This window comes from Rhipicephalus microplus, chromosome 10, assembly GCF_043290135.1.
Source record: "Rhipicephalus microplus isolate Deutch F79 chromosome 10, USDA_Rmic, whole genome shotgun sequence".
Classification (NCBI taxonomy): domain Eukaryota; kingdom Metazoa; phylum Arthropoda; class Arachnida; order Ixodida; family Ixodidae; genus Rhipicephalus; species Rhipicephalus microplus.
The window spans coordinates 23,443,758-23,468,597 of record NC_134709.1 but is presented as its reverse complement, the minus strand read 5'-3'; the positions used below and the strand labels follow the sequence as shown (position 1 = coordinate 23,468,597).

The 24,840-nt window shown below is 45.4% G+C and overlaps 1 protein-coding gene and 1 pseudogene across 1 annotated transcript; one reads left to right on the top strand and one right to left on the bottom strand.

The window, feature by feature from the left end:
• Positions 1-1,442: 1,442 nt before the first annotated feature.
• On the top strand, positions 1,443-11,876 carry LOC119180644 (uncharacterized). Its single transcript, XM_037431756.2, has 3 exons — positions 1,443-1,700; positions 6,215-6,791; positions 10,185-11,876. The coding sequence occupies exons 1-3, from the start codon at positions 1,638-1,640 to the stop codon at positions 10,853-10,855; spliced, it is 1,311 nt and encodes a 436-aa protein (XP_037287653.2). The 5' UTR covers positions 1,443-1,637; the 3' UTR covers positions 10,856-11,876.
• Positions 11,877-16,005: 4,129 nt separating this feature from the next.
• Positions 16,006-21,315, bottom strand: LOC142774628 (serine/threonine-protein kinase PLK2 pseudogene; annotated as a pseudogene).
• Positions 21,316-24,840: the final 3,525 nt, after the last annotated feature.

The following is a 24,840-nucleotide window of genomic DNA, read 5'->3' as shown; positions in this document are numbered from 1 at the left end:
ATAGTTTCGCTTTTCTTACCTGCGACACAATCGGCGGTCCCGATTTTGCAGCTGGCAGCCATCGGCAACGCCCGCTGCTGTTTGGCGTTTCAGAACACTTAAACGCTGACGACAGGCTTACAAATGCGCGAGTTCACTGACCATTGTCATATTGCACGTGGGCAGCACACGGATGGATAACTTGATCGCCCCCACCGAGTGAGTCACCGGAAGCAAAACCAAAACGGAGCAATGCAAGTTGCTTTGCAGTCGACGTCGCGCGTGCCGGCGGCGAGAGGTCGCTGGCGGAGCTTGCTCGCCTGCCAGGCTGCGGCGTCATCATCGGGTCAACGCGTGAACAGAGTCGAGACCCGCCCTAGGTGTTCTCTGGCCCGCCTACAAGCTCTGCTACGTCCTTGGCTCGTGCTTTGACGTGCGGCAGAGCGCGTAGTTGGCGTAGTGCTACACGTGTTTTGTGCGTTAGCAGATACGTTTACTACGACTAGAAATGAATGTCCGGTTCGACTCGGCCTCGCGCAGTTCAATGAAGATCTAGCTTTCGCTCATGCTGGTGTTAGGATGGCGATTAGTCCAATCGGTATGATACTTTTCAGTAGGGATTTGCTCCCTTCGGCAGCTTGCGAGAGTGTACCCATCACGATCAAGATACTCGATCCGGATCAGGCCCGATGGCTATCAAAACTGACCGTGTGACACCGGTATCACATTGAAGAAAGACTCGCTGCATTCTCCACTATTGCTTACAGTGGTGAACTAGTTCCAAGTACGAATCGGGCTTCTAATCTAGCGAACAGTTCCGGTCGACGTGGTATTTTAAGGAGTAATAAAAAAAAAGGTATAATGAAAGGCATTCTGTGGTCATGCCAAACGTCGTGAACGTCGGAATGTCACTCCGTTCACGTTTCAAACGCTTTATTTCTCTCTGCAATGCTGGCGCATACGTGTGCGACGCGACCGAACGATCTCTTCGTTTTCCACATTGCGCACAACGCCTGACCTCGGCGAGGCGAACAAGAGAGAAAGCGACGGCACGGGGCGGCGGCCAGGCCATACATGCGGGAAATGCCAAAAAAGCGAAATAACAAAACGCTCTTGGAACGGTAGCCCCATCTATCGGTAAAGTGTGATGGCTTTAACGCCGTTCGTGCACCGTAATCACAAAGATACTTCATCTCGACCTTCATTAAAGTTAACGCAAAATTCATCTGTTATCTTCAGACAAACTCGTTACGGTTCTTGCTAGGGAATAAGAGAAATGTGCTATTAGTTCGCGGAAATGTTTGCAGAATTGCGTTTGCCGCGTCGCCTTGCGGTATTCTACGTAAACGCCTCCGCAAGACAAAAAGCGTTGGGAGTGGTTGCTTCGAGTAACTGTGCCCAGATGGCGACGCCGGCGCGTATTCGGCAGCGCGTTTCCTGTCGGGTTTCCTCCGGCATAGATTTTCGGGGAGAGTCGGCGGGTAGTCGGCGGCGCCGCCGGAGAGGAGCGGCTTCGGAAGGCCGTGACGTCACGCGCGGCACACCGATCCCAGCATGCTCAGTACACTGTGCATGTCCGCCATACTGTGCCAGTGGCTGGCGAGACGGTCACCGAGTTGGCCTGCTGGGTCGCAGCGAAGTTTTTGTTGTACGGCCTGATGCAGTGCTCGCCCTTCGAAATTAAGGATAAGTTGTTGAAAGCATTAGACGAGGACAACAATGTAAGCCCCGCACGTTTCGTCCCTTCTTTTGGTTGCCTCTCCGCGGTATGTGCAAGCGTCGCCGCTGGCAGAGCCCCGGAAAAAAGACAGCGGTGCCTGGCCAAAACGCTAGCGTAACCTGCGGGCGGCTACTAAACACGGCTGGCGCTATACACGAGCGGTTAGGCCTAGAGCCGATTTCGTGCCTCCGGTGGCGCGTCGGGTAGCGAGCCGGCCGCGGTGCTTCCCGTTCGGCGTTGTCCTCGCCGAGCCGTGCGGCGCACCGGGGCTTGGCATCGCCGATGACGCGCCGGCGGCCGCAGACATCGGCTCTGGTGTGCCGTTCTCGTCGGCCCCTTGAAACGTCACGAGTCATGCGCCGTAGGTGCAGTTCGTGGCGGGTTTTACAACTAAAACGCTCTCTTGTGGTTGCACGGGAGGTATCTAAGCCTAACCGTCGTTTTATTCCCTCCTGTGGTCGGGGCAGACTCGTGAACGCTTTGTTGGCACGATGCGATCCGGGGCTCTAGCAGCGGCGCGTTTTTTGTTTTTTCTTTCAGTCGATGTGACTGCGCCGGCAGGCCGCCCTTTGCAAGCGCGGTTGCGCGAACCTTTCTCGCTTTTGTGCCTGCGTATCCGTGCCGGCGCGCTGCGAAAAAAAAAGTTTGCGTCTGTCACGCTCCTACGGGCGGCCTAGGTCTCTTTCGGGGTCTGTCCGCTGCGGATTTCCTTGTGGCGCATGGTCTAGAACAGTGTCAGCCTGGTGCGTCCTGCCTGATGCTCCGAACCCGTGAAATGGCCCTGGCGACGACGCCGCTTCCTGCACTGAGACTGCATGTCCGCCGTTGTAACAGATTGCTGCGAACGCGCCCGACTTTTTTTTTTTTATTTCAACGTCTGTTGTCGCAGTTCACGTTGTTGTGAAGGTGCGTCGGGCGATGCCTGTGCAAACTGCATGGTCTGCATAAATTGTGCTCCGAGAGCAAGCAGCCGCCGTTTCTGCTTTTTTTTTTTTTTTCATGTAACACCTGTACCACCGCTTGTGCGTTTCGCAAATATCTTCGGAACTGCGTTTCACACTACAGCGCAGCTCTCGAAACGCGTGAAGCGTTCACGACTAACATCCACACCGGAGCACACTCTAACCCACCCCGTAACTGTTAACACTAACTTTTACACGTTGTTCTTAATGTACGCAGCAGGGAAATGTATCGGTGCGTGAAATCTGTTCCTATGCTGTGCCTGCCTAGTTGTCCTGCGTTTCAATGTGGAGGTATTTGTGAATAAGAAAACACACATCACATAAAGAGGCATAGCCAAATTTTCACCGAGGCTATGCAGACTGTCGTTTTATTTGTGTCAGAAAAGCTTGGTCTTGCATGTGTTGAGTCTGGGCAGCCTAAGATTTCCGAGGCGTGTACAGATGCACGTTTCGAAAACGACACAAGGTTATTACCTTTGTACAGCTGGAAATGTCTTGAAAGAGGTCACTGCTTGCCGAGTTGTAAAAAGGTTCAGTCTTGTGGAGGTTAATTCCAGTTTGCACTTTCCAGGGTAGTTAATTTTTCTTCGAAGGCAGCGAAGTTTGCATAGAAATAGTTGAGAGCCAGTATCTCTCCTATCCATAAGCGTTGCAATCTGGTTTATTGTACCCATGTGGGACAGAACCGTAGCCGCTTACAGAACAGTGCGTGCAGGGACATTTGTATCATGAAAGTGAAAAGATCTGGCCAATAAGCGAGAGAGACCCGTTTGCCAGAATAAATAACTAGTGAATGTTAGTTTCCTCTGAAAATAGGTTAAAGAAGCGAAAAACCAGCAAAGCGTGCACAGCTGCTTGCTCTCGCTTTAAAGGGCTTGCGAACTATTTACTTCATCAAATGGCCATCAGCTTTTGCAGAGGCAATACCCCAGCTACTTCCCGTTTTTTTCTTTCCCCTATGCGACGACTTTCATTCGCCTTCCATTATGTGAAGAGCAGCACAGCTTAGCTCTCGTTGGGACGTGGTTGTAAACGATGGCATGCCCTTTCGAAACGGGTTGTTTTCGACTCCAGTAAATTGATACGAGCAGACGAAGCAACTTTCTGTAAAGTTGTCCATCACTGCACAAATGACTCAATTAGGTCAGATATGTTGCAAACGGTTGATTAATTGGAACCAGCTTCAGATATCGTTGTCTTGTTTGTAAGCCTACCGTGAGAAATATAAATAGGAAAAAGTTACAGTACGTCATCATACTCCGCAAGTTGCATGCTTGATTGTTATAGCAGCAAAGTAAGCTCGTGCGCAAAAGAGTGTGGGCATTAAATAAGGCCTAATATATTACCCTAGAACTCCATTGAAATGTCTGTGCTATTGCTATGATATTGCATTCTGTTTTGTGTGAAGCCTTTTCCCTTTTCAACACTTCCACATGGAATGTAAATATTCCAAGTCATTACAGTTATCTCTCCTCTTTGGTGAAGCTCATCTTTCTGTAGTTCAGAACAAGTCTGCATTCTTTAGGTAATCACTCGTGGTCAAAATATTTTGCCACCTGGTGTAAGTGTAATTTTAAATATCCTGAGTGAGCTGCCTTGCCTGCCTGTTCTGAATGCTTCATTTATTCTTGGGCCACTACTGTTTCTCCTCGTTGCATAGTTGTTGCACATCACTTCCCCAGCGGGTGTTCTCTTCTTTGGGGACTTCAGCGCCGTACTAATGATTTTCACAGTGTCATTAGCTTAGAAATGCTCATGTTTCACAGTGATTGCTGGTATGGGATCAAATTTACATGTTTATAAATGCAGCGGCTGAGGTACAACAGTAGCAATATATACATTACAGATGAACATAGATGTTTTGGTGGTGTGCTTGTGTTAGTTTATTAGCACAGTGGTTGAACCGTCAATACTGAGAGACAGTTGAAACTTGTGTGGAGCCCTTCATCATACTGGATACGTCTGGCACTGATGTGTTGCAGAATGGCAGGGTAACGTGCACAATGTGACTGAGATTCCATTGTGCTATTCAACGTCAAATATAAACACAATGGCCAAATGCTTAGTGGCCATGAGCATGATCCCGGTGATGTCTTGTGAAGGCATGATTAAATGCTATGCAGTGAAACTGTTCTTGCATTGAAAGAAAGAGAAATTAACAATCTACTGTTTATATGACCGCAGAGTTGGTAGTTGCAAAAGCAGCTCTGTGTTTGTGCCCAGAGGTTGTAGATGACCATGAAAACTAAATTAAGTTTAGTTAACACTCAGCAGGAAAGCTTGTGCTCTGCTGGAACCATCAGCACTTTGTCTCGGCTTGTTTTAAAAGAGAAAGAAAGAAATCCAGACTTGAATGTCTGGAATGGCTAGGAAAAAGGGGTGTCTCTGGTCAGCCGTGGGGGGTCATTTGGGGGGCCAGTGATGGCTTTGAACAGCACGTGACTCTGAATGTCTTGGGCAAATGGGGCACGAAGCATTGTCTCTTTTCTTATAAGGCAGTAAAAGGCCTATTGAATACTCAATGATTGCAACATCCTGTGTTACTTCGCTAGCATTATTTTTCGTGCATTGCAATTTTCTTGCAATTGTTTTTGGTAATTGACGTGAGTCTTATGGGATCTTCAACTGATTGCCGTAATCCTCAAATCAACACTTTGTCTTGTCTTGACTATTTTCGTATGCTGGAGTTTCATTATGGCCTTGAATAGGAGCAGACTGGTCCCAAGGGCTCGCTGAATTAATGCAGGGTATATCTCATGCAAGCGGGCAGCGAACTGCGTTTTAGAGTGGGTATGCTATTTAGAGCAGTGAGTATCAAGCGAGTGGGTGCTGAAAGGAACCGAATGAAGTCTGCACTGCTGCCCGTGATAATCATCGCGAGTAAAGCTATGGTACCCATTCACCAAAGCCACCACAGAGAAGCTGTGACTGAGTTGATCACCATAATTGATGTTACCTTTAGCTTCTGGTTGTATTGGCAGTGTTGTTGCAGTATACAAGCAGCTAAGCCCTGTGAAAAACTGCGATATGGTCTTGGCCAGACATTGGGGTAGATTTCACTTTTGTATTACTGGAAAGGTATGTTATCGGAAGAAAAGACAACTAGCGCAAAGAAAGGTGAGACACACAAGCTCTGCACTTGACTGTTTGAGAGCAGTGTAAAATTCCACATAGATACCCTATAGTCACACATCTGCAGCGAATACAAGACATGTCTATACATAACCCATCCCTGCTATTGCTTGTCTTCTGTTCTTGCATCAGTTTGTACCAATTTACTTCAGTAACGCAAAACCAACCAGCCCAACAGTCAATACTTGATTATAACAAGCTGGGCGAGTTGGTAATTGAAAATACATTTGCCGTATAGGGCAGCGCAACCCAGGCAGAGGACTCGGACGAGCAGACACGCACATGATCACTATTTATTCTAATGGAGTACTTTTCGTCATTGTGGTTCTGGACAGCCGTACCACAGATCAGGTGGTACCTGTCTTGGTTGGTATTGTTTCGTGAACTACACCACATTAAACATTGCTCGTATGTGTTGCAGGTGGTCGACATGGCTGCAGTCATCGAGGTCATCGGCATGCTGGAGCGTACGCCCATCACCAAGGACACGCTGGAGCGTACGCGCCTTGGGAAATACATCAACGAGCTGCGCAAGCGCACAAGCAATGACTCCTTGGCCCGGCGGGCGAAGGAGTTGGTGAAAAGCTGGCGGCGCCTGCTGCCCTGCGACCAGCAGCAGACTCCCAATGGTGGGGGTCCGCCAGTCGTTGTGGGGCCGGGTCCCGGTCCGGGCATTGGGCCCGGACCGGGACCCGGCCTGCTGTCGGGCCCACGTCGTAGTCCTAGCTGTTCAAGTGTATCCAACAGCCCTGTGCCACCGTCGCTTCTGGCAGCTGCTGCAGCCGTGACTACGGCGGGTGCGGGCCCCGGCCTTGGGCCTCGCCGTAATGGTGGCTTCAAGCCCGTTAGTCCTGCATGCTGCCCTTCGGCGCCATGCTCCCCAGGCTCGCCACTGGCCCACCCACACCCACGCAGTCCGCCGCCCATGGAGCCGGTTGCGAAGAACAATGTAGCCAACAAACGACTCAGGAAATCTGTCGCATCCTCAGATGGACCGGGTAAGGGAGAACTGTCTTTGTGTGTAAGAATGAGAGATATGGGGATCAATACCCCGAACCTGCACCAGATGTAATTGAGGAGAGATGTCGATTTAATGAATATTTACAGCAGTATAGCAGCAGCCAACTAGAACGCTGCAGAGCCCCATGTGCAAGCGCTTCACACTCACTTGTCATTTTTTTAGAGAGCTCCGCGCTGCATGTTTCTTTCGTACTGTAAAAATATGCAAAAATTGGGCAATGGAGTTGAATAATGTTTAAAAAAATTTATAAGTTAGTTTTGAAAGCGGAGAAACTGATGTGGTAATGAAATGAAAAAACTACTTGCTGCATGTGATAGGTGAGCTTGCATCGTCCACATAATTCAGGATGCTCTGGCCTTCAGTTATCGCATTCCTCAGCTTTTTTTTTTTTTTTCTTGAAAATTTGTGCATGTGTGTGTGTGTGTGTGTTGCATGGATGGTCTTTATAATTGTGATAGCCTTGGCAATTGGTGTCGCCAACATAAGTTGGGGGAAGGACACAGGAGTGCGTGAGTGTCATGCTGCTCGTGGCCTGGACTTAGCCAGGTGCATCTGTCCACAATTGCCTGCAAGCTGGCAGGCCCATAATGACTCAGCATCTCCAGTGGTGCACAGAAAGAGTTCTGCTGGTTCTGTCAGCTCATATGCTACCTTTTCAAACGCTGATATGCTACCTTTTCAGACCTAAGCAATTAATGTGATACCCTCACTATGAAGATACATGGAGGTATGAAACTTTGTTCATGCGAACATGGGTCACTTATCAATCGGCCTATTTGTATCTTCATATTGCTTATCGGTAAACTGTTAGGCGAGACTGGGTTTGAACTTATTTTTAGTTTTCAATCATACTATCAAGCAGCGCTTTGATCATTTTCTTACGAAGTACCAAAGCTGCGTGCAAATATCTCTGTGCAGTACTTGCAGTGTGGGAGCGAAATGAGTGTCCCCCTAATGCAGTTTGCTCGTCCTAGTGTACTTGACAGGCACGCGATACAGTCGCAGGCAGTTTATTTGGACTGCAGCGACCACCATAAGTCCGAACAACCGAGAGTCCGAAAAGAAACTAAAGGTGCCCGGTAACTGGAAAAATTGGGTTATGTACATCTGCACACACACACTCACAGACGACCAAGTCAGCCCGTATTTCAGCCAGTGCATGGCCACTACTGTTGGTTGTCACGGCCATTGCTAAATCCGCATTTGAAACGGTGGTGGGGTCTGCACTTTATCGGAGTCGCTGTCCACCTGCGCCAGTTCGAGGACCTGACAGACCATTGCATCATTGTCACTCTGCGAGAAATCCTGAGCAACATCGTAATGAAGTCAGTCGCCTTTGACCTGGTGAATAATTGCGGCTTTCTTTGCCATCATCAATACCTTGTAGCTGCCGCTTTCCTTCACAGCACAGATGGATCAGGTGGCGCCGGAGCCAATTTTCAGCAGATCAGGTCTTGCACGTCAAGCAACAAACGAGAGCCAGACAAAAAACATGAGACTGATCAGGCCTAACTGTAGAAACAAATGACCATGCAAACTCTAACACTTAAATAGGACAATGTCGTGTTCGGTAGTTCTGTCTCCCTGGTTCGGTAGTGTAAGTAGCTCTGTCTCTCTGCTGTACGCCCCGTACAGCACACAAAGCTGACTCGGAGATTGTCTTGGCTTGTGGTTTGGCCATGGCAGCCATGCAATGGATGCTCGGCTGGCTGAAACCAAAAGGCGACTGGAGGCCAACAGACAGAGCCTTCGAGATTATAAATTGTAATTTATGCGTGGATGTTAACGCTGGCACAAGCTCCAGCCATAGCCAGTGCAACTTTTCAGTGCTAGCAACCTAGCAGAAATATTGGAAACATTGTAATCAGCTTGTCGTGGCATTCATCATCACTCTCGATCAGCCAGCTTGAATCCGAAAAGTTAAACAGCTTGCTGTGCAGTGTCCGAATTTTTGGTTTTGAGTTTATGTTACTTCAGTGGGGGCAAGTTGCAGTGCCTCGAAGGTGTCCAAATAAATGGTTGGCGTATGTACTTGGATTGAGAAGCTGTTTAACTTGAATTTGGCTGTTCGAAAATTGACACTGCAGCTTTGCATTGTTTTTTTTTTTCTTGAATTGCTTGGGGCAAAACTAACACTGAAATTTTGATATTATATCTTGTCGATTGCAAAGGTGTCCTGTACTTTTTTTGAACTAAGCATGATTGCATCCACCTCGCTACTTTATGGACCACATCTGGCATGTTGATCATGTACTAGGTCTTACCCAGTTTCTCTAGCAGACTGTCTTCCTTCTACCGGCTGGTTCTTTTGGTCAGTTCTTCATTAACTTCTCGCTTCTCTTCAGCACACATTAGTTGCATATTAAAACAAAGGCATGCCTTACATCTTAGTCCCGTAGCCGCTTCATTAGGTCCACAACACGCAGTTACATTTGGCCAGTAACCTTAGAAAGATGATTGTGTTGATCGTACCTACTTAAGGGTGTACTGGCATGATTTTGAGGCATTGTAAAAAGGATATTCCGCATTCTGGTATTGAAGGTCAGCGCTCCCCACATGCCGGAGTTGGACATGTAAGAAAGAAATCTTGCTTTGATCTGGAAGTTTTTCTCGCTGAGCAATCTGCAAGCCACCCCACTGTAGTGGACCTCATCTCTACTTGTCAACAGAGCTCCACTGACAATGCAAAGGAGTTTTGCGGAGATCCGCAAGGTGAAGGGAGGGTTAAGAAAGGGAAACAGTTCCACTGAGATTGCAATCCCTGCGTCCTGCATGCGGAACGCAGAAATCACTGTCTAAGTCACTGTGTGAAAATTCACTCGTTTCCATGCACCGCAAGCTGATGGCAGATCTGCCACTTGTAAGTCGAGAGTTGCTGTATCCCCATGATGCTACAGTGCGATAACACGTCACTGACAAGCTGCCCCTCTATATCGCAATTGGAAGTATCTTTTAAGGTGGTATTTAAGATATATTCGATGCATTCCTGACGCCCACATCTCTTTTTAGGTTTCTTGGCACCAGCGTTTTTATCTAGAATGACAGTTTGACAGTAGCTAAAATTTTTGTTTTGGTGTCTTTTTTTTTTTATCTAGGAATTTAGACCTTGTGATGTTCCGTTCTGCTTATTACTATCGAACTCCATGAGAGCAAGCATGTAAATGAGGTACTATTTATTACTGTAGCCAGAGTAGCCTGGAAATTTAGTATTTTGAAGAATCACTATGTCGGTCACAGTCTCATCCATGTGGGACTTTGTTTAATATGCCTGCATCGCAGAGCGCTTCATTCCTAGGGGACATGCATGTTGTCGGTGTTTGCTGCACATTGATTACTAACAAAGAAAATGGCAATTTCTTTTTTATTCCAGCAGACAGTGCAAAGAAAGTGGCATGGTCTCCGCCCAACGGTGTGCATCCCTGGGACCCCATCCCAAGCGGAAACTCTGCCTTCGAGACCGTGCGAAACCGTATGGCCTGCACCAGCACGACATCTCCACGGCTGCCCAAGGTCAAAACAACGCAGCAGCTCATAGCTGACCTGAAAGCGAAGAGTGGGCTCAGCCTAGATGGCGGCACTGCAGCCGCCGCCGCGGTGGCAGCCGCTGCGTCAGCCACGCCCCCGCCCTCTTCCTCGCGGCCCAAGCGTTCTGGCAACTACAGCCTCCTGGGCACAGACGACGAGACGAGCCGCACCAAGTCAGAGTTGATGGACCGCTTCCTAAAGTCATCGGTCCCCAACGGGCCGTCCCCTGCCTCTCCCACAAGCGCCAAGAGCGGGGTGTCGAGCGAGGTGGCGGCCATCTTGAGCGCCCTGCCCGAGATCGGGCCGGAAGTGGAGCTCGAAGAAGAGGAAGTTCCAGTAGTGCCGTTAGAGGTGACGCCCGAAGTGGAGGAACGCTTTGCGACCCAGAAGTGGCCATTTGTCAACGGAGTGTACGACCATGAGGGACAGTGGCGGGGCTGGCATGAAGTGACCACAGGGCGTTCATATGGGGGGGACCTTCTTCACATGTTGCCTTATGTAAATATAGACTGGTGACCCGGGGGTCGCATAACGAAGGGGGGGACATAAGGGAGGCACATTCTTTTTGGCCTGTGATCTACGTGGATAGGTGGTGTGCGCACATGTAGTGCCACGTTGCATATTGCCTTCCCTCCCCCTCTTTTTTTAGTCATGAACAGTGCTCGTGGACATCTTTTCTTCCACCATCACCTCCAGGTGGCGGAGGAGTAAGGGGGGTGTTATAAATGAGTTTTTTTTTTTTCGTTATTTTTGGTGCCCTCTCTGGAATATAGACTAAGTTTCTGTTGTTGGATGTAAAAAAAAAAGTTATTCAATGTCACAATTTCATTAATATATTGGGTGCATAAAACTTGCCAGCAACATGTTGGCACAAGCTTTTTTTTTTTAGGTTTGCATGCAGGGTTTGCTGCCACTTGTGTTGAGCCCTCTCCTAAGCAGATGCATCGACTCATCGTCACTTTTTTTTTTTTTTCAATTTTTCAGTGCCTGCCACTGCTTTTAAGTTCTTCCCTTGGGCGTTCGTTTTGGTGTAGAAAAAAATGCACAGGTTGTAATGTGGTTGCCAAGTGCCATTAAGCAGCAGTGCCATCGAGGGTGTGTGCGTCAGGCCCTGTGGCCTCTTCTGGTCCATGGGGTTTGGAATGGAGGTTTTTTGGACGCGTGTGCTTTTACGTCGGGTGAACAGAGTTTTGTGTTGGGCCGGCAGGGGCCGTTTGCCTGTTGGGGCCCCCGCTGCCTCGTTTTGACCATCAAGACAGCCGTGCTTCGTTGCAACATCAAAGGAAAAAACAAGAAAAAATGCGCCAGGTGGAACAAGTGCCTCGCCATCGGCTCTTGACCTTGCCGGCACGTGTGCTTGGTTGCAAGGTGCAAAAGGGAGTCTGTGCAAACAATCGTCTGGACTGCTTCTCCTTTTCGTGTGGCAGTGCATTTTGTAGTTATTCCCGAAAAAAAAAAAAAAATTGCTTGGAAGCAAAAGTTTTTTTTTTTCCTAGGAAATAAAACTGCCATGTGCGCACATGGGCATGTTTCTGTAGCAAGTGGAAAAGATTGTTCTTTCTGCTGACGTGTTTTAGTGGGTGTGTGCGTTGTGAAGGTTTCTTAAAAGCAACGCCTGACTCAGTGCGCTGCTGGAAGTCAGCCAAATACCTCCTAACATATAAAGGGACACTAAAAAGAAACTGCTCTAAGTGCTGCGAATTAATGCTCATGCAAAAAAAATGTTTCTAAAAATATGGATCTCAATGCACAATTTTGTTGCATATGCAGCTTTCATAAGACAAAAGCTGCTTCTATTGATTCTTCACATTCAGCACAATCGATGCACACTACTTAGCCTAGTTTTCATTTTTGATGGGCCCTTAAATATGTTCGTCTCTCATTGCATTCTGGAAGCATTGCTTTTACACATTTCAAGGTTACTGTGTTGTGAAGAGTGAGATTTTGTAGATTATTGCAGCCATCTACACCATCAATATTGCGGTGTACGAGACACTTTGTGGTGCAACAAACTGTTACAGTAATTGTAAGGGTATTTATTTGAAAAGTCGAACCAGCAAGCAAATGAAATGCTGCATCCAGCACAAAAAGTGCAATAGTATGCCATGTCGACATTCCATTTTTATAAAAGGCGATATGATATCACATTAATTGCCAGTAATTGCACAAGTGCAGAGAGTTTGCTTTACTGGGTTTACAAATTGCTTACTAGGCTTGTGTGAATATTCAGAACAAATATTGCAAATGTTCAAATTGGCTTTGATTCAAATTTAAATGATCTCAATTTTCAAGACATTCGAAGTGAACGAATGAATATTAATTCACCTGTAGGCCTGCTGTAAAGGGTTGTTTCACTGCTGTGGAGGGATGCTTAACTGTAAAAATGTCCAGAAATATGCACTGCCGCAAAGCCCCACTTCAGGTTAAATTAACGAATTATACTTTGTTATATCGGCTAATATGCTCCAAGTATGGTAACTTGTGTAACACATTTTACAGTTAGCGCTTGCATTCTACTGAAAGTCAAATCCTGCTACTATTTAAAGTTGGTACCTCTTCCTTTGAAACAAGAAAAAGTTCGCTTTAGTTTTCTTTTAGTTTAAAAAGAATGTGTAGGTTCGTGGTGTTGACAAATACGCTAATTTTTCTTAGTTTAATATTATTTGAACCAAATTGCTATTTGCTTGAAACCTAAAACTTCCTATTCGTGCAAACCTACTGTATACTTTGAGATGTGGGAGAAGCTTGTGAAAGCAGACTGCATTCACACATCTTTTTCATGGTTACCTTAAAAAAAACAAGTATATTTCATAGAAAACTGTGACTGTAAACACTGGTCAAATAGTGTCTGATCACCCGTGAAACTATTGCTGCATATACGCTGCATGTCAGAAAACCTTGCACCCAAAGGGGCACATTTTGCCACCATACAGAAAGTCTCCGAAGCATTTTATTTTTGACACTGCATGCCCACATCATCTGTATAACAGTGCATTATATACAGGAGGAAGTAGACTGTGTGGCGTGGAGACCCGAACGCAAGACAAATTACTATTGGGCATTTCACGTTGCCAAAGTGGGCGGAGTCGTGACGAGGGCTACACCTTTCAGTCCTTATGGTGAAGAAGGCATATAGTTTCCTAAATATACACTAGAGGGGACTAGTGGGAGCTGCAACACATGGCGCTTCAGCGACCATGGGAATAATGGGCAGTACACAGATTTGTCTAATCTTCGTACTTCTGGCTTTGTGTATGTTCACTTAGCTTAGGAGCTGTTTTCTCGCAAAACAAACATCAACAAATGTTCAGTGGTTGTGCTTTACCACCCTAATCTTTTAGGCTTACCATTTCAGATCGGGTCACGAAGTTGAAAAGGGTTTGTTCTTTCCTTCGAATCAAAACAAAAGCGAAAGACAGCAAAATAAACTAAGGTACAAGTGCGATTCGCCTGCCGCAAGTACGAAGACTAGGCAAATCCGTGCACTACCCATCATTCCCACGGTCGCTAAACGATCGCAGCGCCAGAGTCCCCTCTGGATAGTTTTAGCAAACTCTAATGGAAGAAGCGTGACAAGGCCGTGTGAAATTTTGAAACCACCTGAAGAAAATGTTCTAACCCCTGTAACTTACTATAGCACGCATTTGCAAAATCCAACCAAGATCGGTCCAAGCAGGTGTGATTTTGAGCTTATTCATGTGTATCCAGACATGATCAAAAGCCTTCATTGGCGAATGAAGTTCTAGATGTAAAAGATGCCCAGAGTCAAGAAAAAAAACTTTCCACCCAGAAAGAAAATTCCTTGCTTACGACATCAATGATGCTGTTTCTGTGGTAATGTAACAATGCAGTGCACTTTTTGTTGAAGCATATTAACTACTAGAGGTTTAGCCTTGAGCCTTAACTCTGATTGTTATATCACAAGTTTGCAAAAACACGATCTGCACGAAAGAGCCGGTGCTATCTCTGTTGAAACTATTGTTCACAACAACACAAGACTGCAGCACAAGCATAGATAACTCTAAAACATGCTATCCAATTGCATACATCATTTTTTACAATGCTCTGAAGTGCTTGATGGTATTTGTGATACAAATGAGAAATTAATGTGTACAAATAACTTGCTGCCGGCAGGTTAGAATTCCCCTCCTTTCGTTCTAAAGTGCTTAGTGTTTTAAGATTTCCAATTTCTCTGTACAAATCTGCCTTTGTATCACTGGTGTTTCAGTGAAACCCAAAGGAGTGCTAACTTGACAGTAAAGAATGATATCGCAGTTGTTTTAAGCACACCTACCACGATCTCTGTAACCAACATCGCCACACCTTTCCGAAACACAGCTCTAAGCTGCAAGTATGACATTCGCGAAATGCTCGTAAGTATAACTACACGTGATCTATGAATATTATCACATTTTATGATGCCAGTCACATATACAGTTCAAAGAGTTGGGTGATGGGGGACTCTGGTGATGAGTCAAGACTTCAAGTTCGCACTAATTTGTTAGACATCTTAAATTTTAGCAAATTTCTCCTAAACAAAGCAAATTTCTCTTAAAAAAATTTCTTTAAAAATTTCAAGTGGGCATTTTACACACAATCATTAGAATTCAGCTTTCTCATTTCGATGCAATGAAGTTTTTATTCTATGCACTTCTCACTTCATGAGCCTTCCTCAATTTCATATGTATTTGACCACCAAGTCACAGCTCCCGCATCATTACTGCCCCACATTACCGCATACATAACAACCTGAGCTTAATGCTTCAAAGTTCTGATTCAAGCACTGAAAACTTGACCCATAGACTCTAAGTGAGTTCTATTACTGTGTACGTTGTCGACGAAGCAGTGTTGAAAAATGCCGAGTTTCACATTGTGGATATGGGCAGAAGTCCTGTGTGGGCTCTATGAGAAGCATAGCATTTTTATGCACACAACAAATGAAATACCAAACTCACTATTAGCATCCTCTATGTTAGAATACTTCAAATAACGAATTACTAGTTCATTAATATAATTAATAAATTAGACTAGTTACAATTGACACTTTAGAAATTTTACAGAAGCATACTCTCGCGGCCAGAAATCCAGGCAAAGTGTTCCTTTTCATTGCAATAGCAACTATAAGGACACTCTTGGTTGGATTTTGCTGCCGTCAGTGACCACCGTGTTCACCGTATATGAATATGTACCTATACATATGAAAACACAACTAAAAAATAATCCAGAAAAAGACTCTGGCACGCGGAATCGAACGGCTGGCCTTTTGCTTGTGAGTGCGTGGCGTTAGCCAATGAGCCACGAAGGAGCACCTCCTTCAACGTTGAAACAGCAAGCTACATCTACCACTCACCATTGCCAATGGCGATTTCGGGGGAACTATCTTGTTTTCAGATGGTGCAATGAGCGCACGTCACCAGATCGTCACAATGCGGCGGCGCGTGCTGATGCATTCATCTCCCACGCGTACTTTGCCCCACAGAGAGAGGGGGGGGTAGAGGCTCACGCGTCCGCGTGTTAATCTCACGGTGCAGAGAATCATGTGCCTTGGGCTTTCACATGAACGATTCTGTTGTAGTTACCGGGCACTTGAAGGTCACTGCACAGTCTCTGCTTGCAAAAAAGGGCGTGCTTTTCAGACACAGCATGAAATGAAATACTCTTTACACTTTCTGTGTGAAAATAGACTGATTTTATTGTACGTAGCAACACATTGGAAGCAACGAACACAGAAAGGATTCATGATAGATACAAACACGAGCCAAAATGTAAAGAAACATCACACAAATAATACAAGTTTGACCTGGAGTCGCAATCTCCAGTGGAAAAAAGGTGGGAAGACCTTCAGTTTGCAAAGAAGACAAACGCCAGCTATCTCTCTGGCAAGTTGAAGACGAAGTCACCAGTGATTATTTTGTCCATCAAAAACAGTTCCTGCAAAAAATAGCGCAGGAAACTGGCGAGGACTACAGAGTATTGACATGAGGGGGGAAAAAAAGGTGGGATAAGACACCAGGAAGGTGAAAATAGAGAATGCCAACTGGGGAAAGGTCTCAATGAAATGGCAACACCTAGCAAAAGAGTTAGGTTAAAAATAGAGCTACACAAAATGGCAGTGGCCTCTGAGGCATACTAACCTACTAAGCATATATGATTTTAAACAAAATCCCAATGTGACATGGAAAACAGGCGCGAGTGTAGTAGATGCAAAAATCTTTGAGTACTAGATATGTCACAACAACTAGGCCTAACATAAGATGTCCCAGTTGTGTGCGGCAAAGTGACGCTGAGGCGCAGTGCTGGGTTATCATAATGCCCTTCCATGACCGCAGCCAACATGCACAGGTAAGCAGAAAAAAAAATCATGCAGCAAAATGTGTGCTACGTAACAAGCTTGACTGCCATCGTACGGACCTACACAATACCTGCACACACCCTTCACGACATCGACGACCTTTTGTTAGTTATAACCAAGATGATCGGGACCCTCGTGCTTCGAATCGCACATGAATGCCTTCAATGGCCACCAAAACCAACAACGTGAAATTTGCGAGCCCTGTCAGCTTAAACATGCAAGTTTGCACGTTGGAGCCGACAGTGGCTCACACATTTCAACAATTGTGTGCACCTTTTGTGGTTGGCGAACATCCTTGCATTCGATGCGGTTACTTGACCGTTAATGAGTGATATCCTTGACTAATTCACTAATTACTACTAAGCATGCAATCAGCTTCGCGAAACGTTGTGCTACTCGGCACTGGCTAGTCAAGGTGTATGGCCAACTGTTCCCAACAAATGTTTCACAACAGTGCCAGAGGAGTCTCCTAGCAAAGTCGCACAAAACTCGGCAGTGATCGTATCTTCAATTGAGATCGCTTGAGAATACCACCGAAAAATTCCTGCTTTTGTTGCAGCTGGCTTGCAATGAAGCCAGGTTCTCCAGATTATGCACACACAAAAACAAACTATGCACCTACACGATTAGCCAGCCAATCGTGAGGGAAAGCGCATGCTCTTTGGAATTAAGTTCCATGTAGTGAAGGTGAAGAAGGAGCACGAGGAGCAATGTCTCGGGCCCTTGTCACTGGCTTTTGGAGAATTCGCTAGCTGAACCTCACACACATGCACACATTGGAAGAGAAACACCGACTTGAGTGGCCAACTGACTGACGGCAAACTGAAGGTGGCTCTTCGGACGATGCTTTTCTCTCACCAGAGGCACAGGAGGTTGTAGGAACAACGCCCACGGTTCCTCGAGGCAGTCAATACAGCGAGTGCAAGCGCAAACGAACAAAGAACGAAAGCCGCAAGGAAGGGCTTCTTTGGCAACACATCAGCTAGGCATGCCCGCGACATGACTAGGTCAGAATGGGCTTCCACACTACGATCATCCTTTTTCTTAGACATGTTGCACGTGTCCTTCGAGGCGAGGAAATGACCAGCTGTGAAACACTCCGATCGACCACACTCGTCGAGATAACTAACACAGTTCATTATATCACCTAACTTTTTAAGCCCGATACAAATGGCAATCTAATCTAAGAAAAATCTGCCCATTCCCTGGAACTACAGGTTTGAGCACCTCCACAATGATATACAGTTCTCGTACTACACAATTTTTCCCAAGCGAACTGACGGGCAAGACAAGAAATGTTTAAAACATTTTGATACCAATGCAGTGTCACTATCATATGTCTCTGTTAGTGGCACCATGCTTATAACACAACAAAACTCATTATATTCGGGGAAAAAAAAAGCTCGATCCTCACGAAAGGTTACACAGAGATGTATCCTTTCATTTCCAAAATGTAATGCGGCAAACGTGAAATTACAGGACTTCATATGAATTCATTTCAACAGTGATGATTCCATGTTTAGAACTTAAACAAAATATGCCTTTCCGTCGTGAGTATCTCGTTAAATTGTGAACTCGCAGTGCAACACGCAGGTCATAGGAATGAAAACTTTGCACATCGGTTGCCTGTGAATGGTTATGTTCGCTTATGCAGAAAATATTATGCTTTTAATTTATGCAGATGCTGTTATGTGATGAGCAAAGTGCATGGGTGATATTTCGTGACTTCTTCTTCTGTAAAGTAAGTTTTAGTGTAAAAGAAGTGTATAATAAACGTAAGTGTTTGTAAAGGCTACACGTAAAACCACGTCATACAAAAAGTAAATTGCATTTTAAAAAAATGGTAAGCACTTTTTTTTTCTTATATAACACAGTGTTGCAACTCTATGTTGGGAGCATTAGCTGAGTGCTTGGCATTTGTGGAAACTTTCACACTCGGGCAGATGGGTGCAAAATAAAAGCTGTACCATGAGCATTTAAACCGTGTCAGGACAATGCAAGGACAAGCTTGCGCGGGATTCCTTCTGTATGCAATGCACAGCAAGCATGAGTACGACCTTTAGTTGAGACCACTTTTGCGTTTTTTTTTTCAGCACCTAAAGTTTTGCCTATGCTGATAAAAAAACAAAAAAAAACTGCATTGACAAAACGGTTCTCAAGATCTTGAGACACATTGTAAATAAATTATTGCCCCCCCCCCTGTTCTTTTTCTGGCAACATCACCACTATTCCACTTATGTCCACATAGACAGTGAAATCATTCATGCACAGCAACATTATTATAGAGCCACTGTTTCCCCACACTCTCATGTAGTGAACTTTGACAACCTTTGTGACCCTCCCACTGCCCAAAAGATATTGCCTTTAAATATTCATTGTGATGGACACACTTTTGAACTTTTTTTTTTTGGAAAAAAAAATATTGCACATTACAGATATCAATTTCTACACACCAAAGCAAATTGACATCACTGAATTGGCACATTAAAGTTCAATTTGTACACGACTGCGCACATGTGCAAAAAGTGTACAACAAGCAGTTGGAAAATTTTAGCACATTTCTTTTTGTGATGGCTAACATATGCTCATTACAATGGCACAACATTTTTGAAAGCTTGTCTTGCTTAGCAGCAGCTTTCTCTTTTGCCTCAAAATATCTCCGACCTGTTAATAGGCCAACATCACAGCACGTCGTAGTCACCAGTTGAGACTACTACATGCTGCTTTTCCGAGCCTGCATTGGTATCAGTGAAGATGCTTGTTCAGCACTCACAATTGAATGGTAATGTATAGAAAGCAGTTGGAATGGTAAAAAGACAACCAAGACGCAGCCACGCTGTTAATAACAGTTTCGAGACCTTTGCTCCTTACTGTAATAGAACGACTGAAAGCTGCAGCTGCACAGTTAGTACAACAGGCACACATTCGCTTTGACCCAGAAAGGTACAAAGAGCCGGGGGAAAAACTGCCTAATAACACAGCGTGTATCGGTCCGCCCTTCCACAATTCGATCCTCTTGCAGTGGCTCTGCTAGCTAGAAAAGTTATTGCTGGCGATGTTGGCAACATGTACAAAAAATATTTTGTACATTATGATAGTATTACTAGCGACCTGCCAATTGGACGACCAATTACTCGTGAATAAGAAATTAAATGTACTAGAGCTGTTGCATTCAGCCAATCACAGACTCTTTTACACACCTGAAATTGTTTAGACTGTCTTAAAGAGAAAGCATGGGTGAAATCATCCGCAAGCTCAAGCGTACGCTCATGGAAACGACAATCGAACGGCATTACACTAAAAACAATTTCTTTAATTTCAAGGAGGATGCCAGAATTGGCAAGAACCTTACAGCATGCCCTTATTTCGAGTGGAGATCTGACACCCGGAACAAGTTTCACATCGGAGCACGGCAGCATCTAGCGTGCGAGCGACTTGCACAAATCCACATGAAGCCGTGCCTCTCAACCCACAAAAGGAAGACAAAAAGAAAGACTGTGCCTAGCATGCAGCAGCAGCCTCAGGAGGAAAGAGCATATTTTCCTGTTTAGACGTTTAGTCAGTTACGAAAATCTGCATCATCAGCTGTTTCTACAGTCCCCAGTCACTACTAGGAAACTACAACGATGCCTTTCTTGACTCGTGTTATCCATGCAACAGAGAAGACACACAGACACTACTACAAACGCTGACAACCCAATGATTGTGGTCTCTTCATTTTTCTACTAATGTTGCATCTCTGTTGCTAGGCTGCCGCGATCAGGAAGAAACTAGGCATTTTCACAGCACTTCTTACAACCCCGCCATGAAGCAGCTGACGAAAAGAAAGCCCCCTAGCTGCTTTGACTAAAGATTTGCCCTGAGAGCTCACAAGATGAGTAAGTTGGTATGCACATAACAAGATACGTTTTATCCTTTGGCCATTGTGCACTGGCATTGATGCTCACAGCCCCTAGAGAAGCGCTCTCTGGTAAGGCACCTTCGCAAGTCCTCCGCAAGTTCTGTCATTCAAGTTGTAAAGAGCGCAAATCGCGGCGCACATGCCTTCTTGGACATTAAATGTAAAAAGCCAACCTTGCAATACCCTCCCAACAGCCTGTTCTTTCAGAAACCATTCCTTCAAGCGTGGCACAAGGGGCACCGTGGATGAAGTATACGGATGCAGGCTTAATCAACACACAATCGACAAGCACATCACTCTGATCGTAACTTCACCACAACCCTAACTCTGTGAAACGTGACCCCTGTGTGAAAGCACCGGACACGATACAACCTTATGTGAGAGAAAAAAAAAAGAAGGAAGGGCCAGTTTTGATAACACCTGGATAACAGAAGCGCTTTCTGACTAATTGCTGAAAGGCACACTACTCATCAGGTGGCAAATTCACAAGCACCACTATAAAGGCAGAATATTGTACGCGCAGATGCGGCAGCTTGCGCCTACATCGGCTCTCTTCGGGTCTTTGTCGCGGTGCGCCAGCCATTTGGTCATCGAAACTACCAACTATTCGGTGTCTTTACTTTGACTGCATCAGGCATTGCGGCGTGGGTCACGCTGCTCCAGCTCGGCGAACTCCTGCAGAGCACCAGAGCGAAGCGTAGCCTCTCTTGAAGGGCCTCGTCGAGCCGAAGCGGGCGATGGCGGCCAGGGGTGTAGGCCACCGTGCGTCGCCGCTCATCGATGTAAAGGACCAGGGGGGCGCTCTGTTCGCTCAGCGCTCAGCACCAGCTTAGTGTGATCCCCAAAGAAGTTGACCTGCGAAATCAGTCCGAAGTCCAGTTATAGAGAAAAATTTGTGTCTCGGCTAGTTGTACACGCTTAGTGAAATACAAAATGATTCTTACCTTCAAGGAAGGACAGAAGACAGAACAAAAAGAGTGCATTCTTGATGACCTTTTCTGTTCTGTCTTGAATACTTCCTTAGTGATAAAAGCCTTTTTTTGCATGTCCAGTTGCAGAGCTTGTAGCAGGCTGGCACACACATACAGAAGACATACAGGCGACGGAGTCACCGGCAATCGGGATAATGACATCAGTCAAGAGAGCGTGTCTATTTTCACCAGTTGATATTCATACGCATTTCAGGAAGCGATGCCGGTGCGTTCTTATGTTGCCCCCCAATTCCAGGGAATTTCAAGATTTTGTTTGATTTATAAGAAGTTGTCGCAAATATGACTCAGGCCAGCATAACCACTTGCATAGTGGTTCTTATTGTTTTTCAGGGTCAGAACATCATAGACAGCTCTGCATGATTGCCAATAAAGTATTTAGACATCAGCTGTCATACTGATAGCCGTTATTATAAAACATGCGCACGCGGTATGAAATTAAGGGACGAAATGTGACAGCTGAATGCCTCTTCTGAATCTTAGAACACTTTACCACATGACATCATAATACTGCGATGAGCGAGTTTAGGACGAATGATGCATCGGATAAACTACGACCAGGCCGTCTTCAGTGTTTTATTGCGATAGAAATTACATATGGACACTCTCAGCTGATTTTTGCCATCGCCGTCATGTCTCGAATATGTATAAGTATATATACATAAAATAGTATATATAAATAGTATACATAATATACAAATGGTATACAAATAGTCTACATAAATAGTGTATATATATAGAAAATGCACAAAGAAAAAGATATCAAAAGAAAATTTCCACGGCACCCGCCGGAGATTCGAACTAGTGTCCTCTCGCTTCTCAGCGCACGCTGCGCTGAGGAGCGAAGGGTCACTGGTTTGAATCTCCGGCGGGTGCCGTGGAAATTTTCTTTTGATATCTTTTACTGGTTGATGGGAAAGTCATACATGCTTTCCCAACAAGACCACATCGCTCATACAGCCCATCGCACAAAACAGTGAGCTACGTATATGCATCATTTTCCGCTAGCTTACTGTCAATGTATTTATAAGAAACATTCTTGAATAAAACATGTACTTTGTTCGGACAAGTCATACGTGCTTTCCCTAAACATTGAAATGTTCAATGGCTTGATCAATGGAAAGGTGAGTTCACTGAAACGCATACATTTGGGTGAAAGGGGCATTCCAAAATGAAAGTTTCTGGTCCTGTCGTGCCTGTAAATTCGGTTCCCATCGAATTGCCAACCACCACTATCACTTTAGAGGAACAAACTCAACTCACTGTCCTGCATGAGTTGTGGTGACGCTTGCGCCACTAAATCATCGCATGGCTTCGTCATCACAACTTCCACATCTCACCATGAACCTGGCGAGTCGACGAACTTCTTGCTGCACAACTTCCATGTGGTGAGCACACAGGATGTGCCGGTGATAGTCACTGGAGACTTCACCGTTAATGTACTTTGACATGAAAACCAGTGGCTTGTCGCATTTCTTGATGCCGAATTTGTACTTCCGCACCTGTCTGACGTCATGCAGTCAACTATTCACAACACCTGCTTAGATATTGTGGTTACTGCGTTACTGTCTATTCAACACAATCAACCACGTTCACTACATTTTGTATGGTTCCTAAATCTCCTAGCCTTAGTTCGTGTAACAACCCGATGTGTTGTTATCGCATTCATTGCTTAGACCTTGTGCCGAATCTGTGGCTTTGTTTTCTCTTTCTTTGCTCAGTCAGTGTGCAGCTAGCTCAGCTGTTTGCAGACAGGCAATCTTCATTTGTGTCAGTTTCTTCCGTAAAAATGCAGGTGTTCAGCTAGAAGAAACAAAGGCACTAAGTCGAATCTTGCTGCAACGAATACCGCTGCCACGAAATTTCCACCACAACATCAGTCACCCATAGAGAACACTGCAAAAAATTACTCGTTACAATGAACACTTTTTCTGGGTACTTTCACAGCAACAAGGTTTCTGCGAGTGCTACCACATAAAAAAAAGTGCCCCCCCCCCCCCCCCCCCTCGCCGAGGATCACTCCCAAAATACCACTTGTAACTGGACAATTTCTCGTTATTATACCCATGTGGCTGCATGACAACCTCCGCAACCACAGATCATCCACCCACCACAATTATTTGGGCGGATATGATGCATGTGCGGGCCATGGTAGAATCGTTTTTCAAAAACCCCCCGCCATGTTTTTGAGTAGAGCTTAAAACGAAACTCATCATCGTCACTGCCTTGCAATCCAGAATGACAACCAGAGTATTATGAGGCATAGGCACGGCAAGCATGCACCCAGTCCATCTGCTGCAACTGCTGTGAACACAAGAGCAGCCGTGTCCACACGTTTATGGGTGACCAAGAAAGTACGTGCCACGTCTTAACGTACATGCACTGACGCAAAGGAAGGCTGCGGACAAAACTGTGGTAAATGTGATCACAAATAGCAACAACGAAGTTCTGAAGGCACACAAACAGCCAGCGCGCAGAGACTGAAAACAGAACTAACGTTTGCCACAACTGCTCTGCAGAAAACTGTGGTTGCTACTGTCATGATCATCAATAGGAAATAAGCTCCGAAGGTATGTGGCTAGCACATCGGGAGATTAGAGGCAATAAAGTCGTGAAACGACACAGTGTGGAGCTTTGATGCTTAGTTCTCTGTTGCCCTTCGTGAAGCTTTGTCGCACTGACTCACGGCGCTGCCCACTCAGTGCGCTTCAAGGGGTAGCTTGATTATTGTACTTGCTCATGTGTCCCCCTACCCCTGCATATAGCAGGCCTTCCACCCCCTACAAACAGCGGGATATTAGTAAAAAATATATGCTTGTGCATTGACACAAAGCTGGCTTTCTTGCACTACTGTAAATGCCCGCCGTGAAACCACCTTGCATACCAAATATGCATAAAACCTACATTTAGAGTTTAGCTCCAAGTTTTCTGCGTATTTTGTGCATGTTGTATAGGAGAAAATGCATTCACTCAGTGTGCAGTCAGCTATGTCTGAGTTAGCAAGAATTAAATGCAAACCATACTGCATGCGCTTTATGGAACCAAAGGAACAGTCATTATCATTATACCTTCCTAACTTCTGTGGTCTATGCATGAAATTGGGCTGCAACAATATTTTGCAACATTTTCATGTGTCCCACCAATTTCATTGAACGAGATTTGACTATCGATGGGGCAAGCAAATGAGTTGGCTGAATATTGTGCAGTGGGCAGTTTGAATCAAGCTGCTCTAAAATAAATTGAAAACATAGCGGGTCAA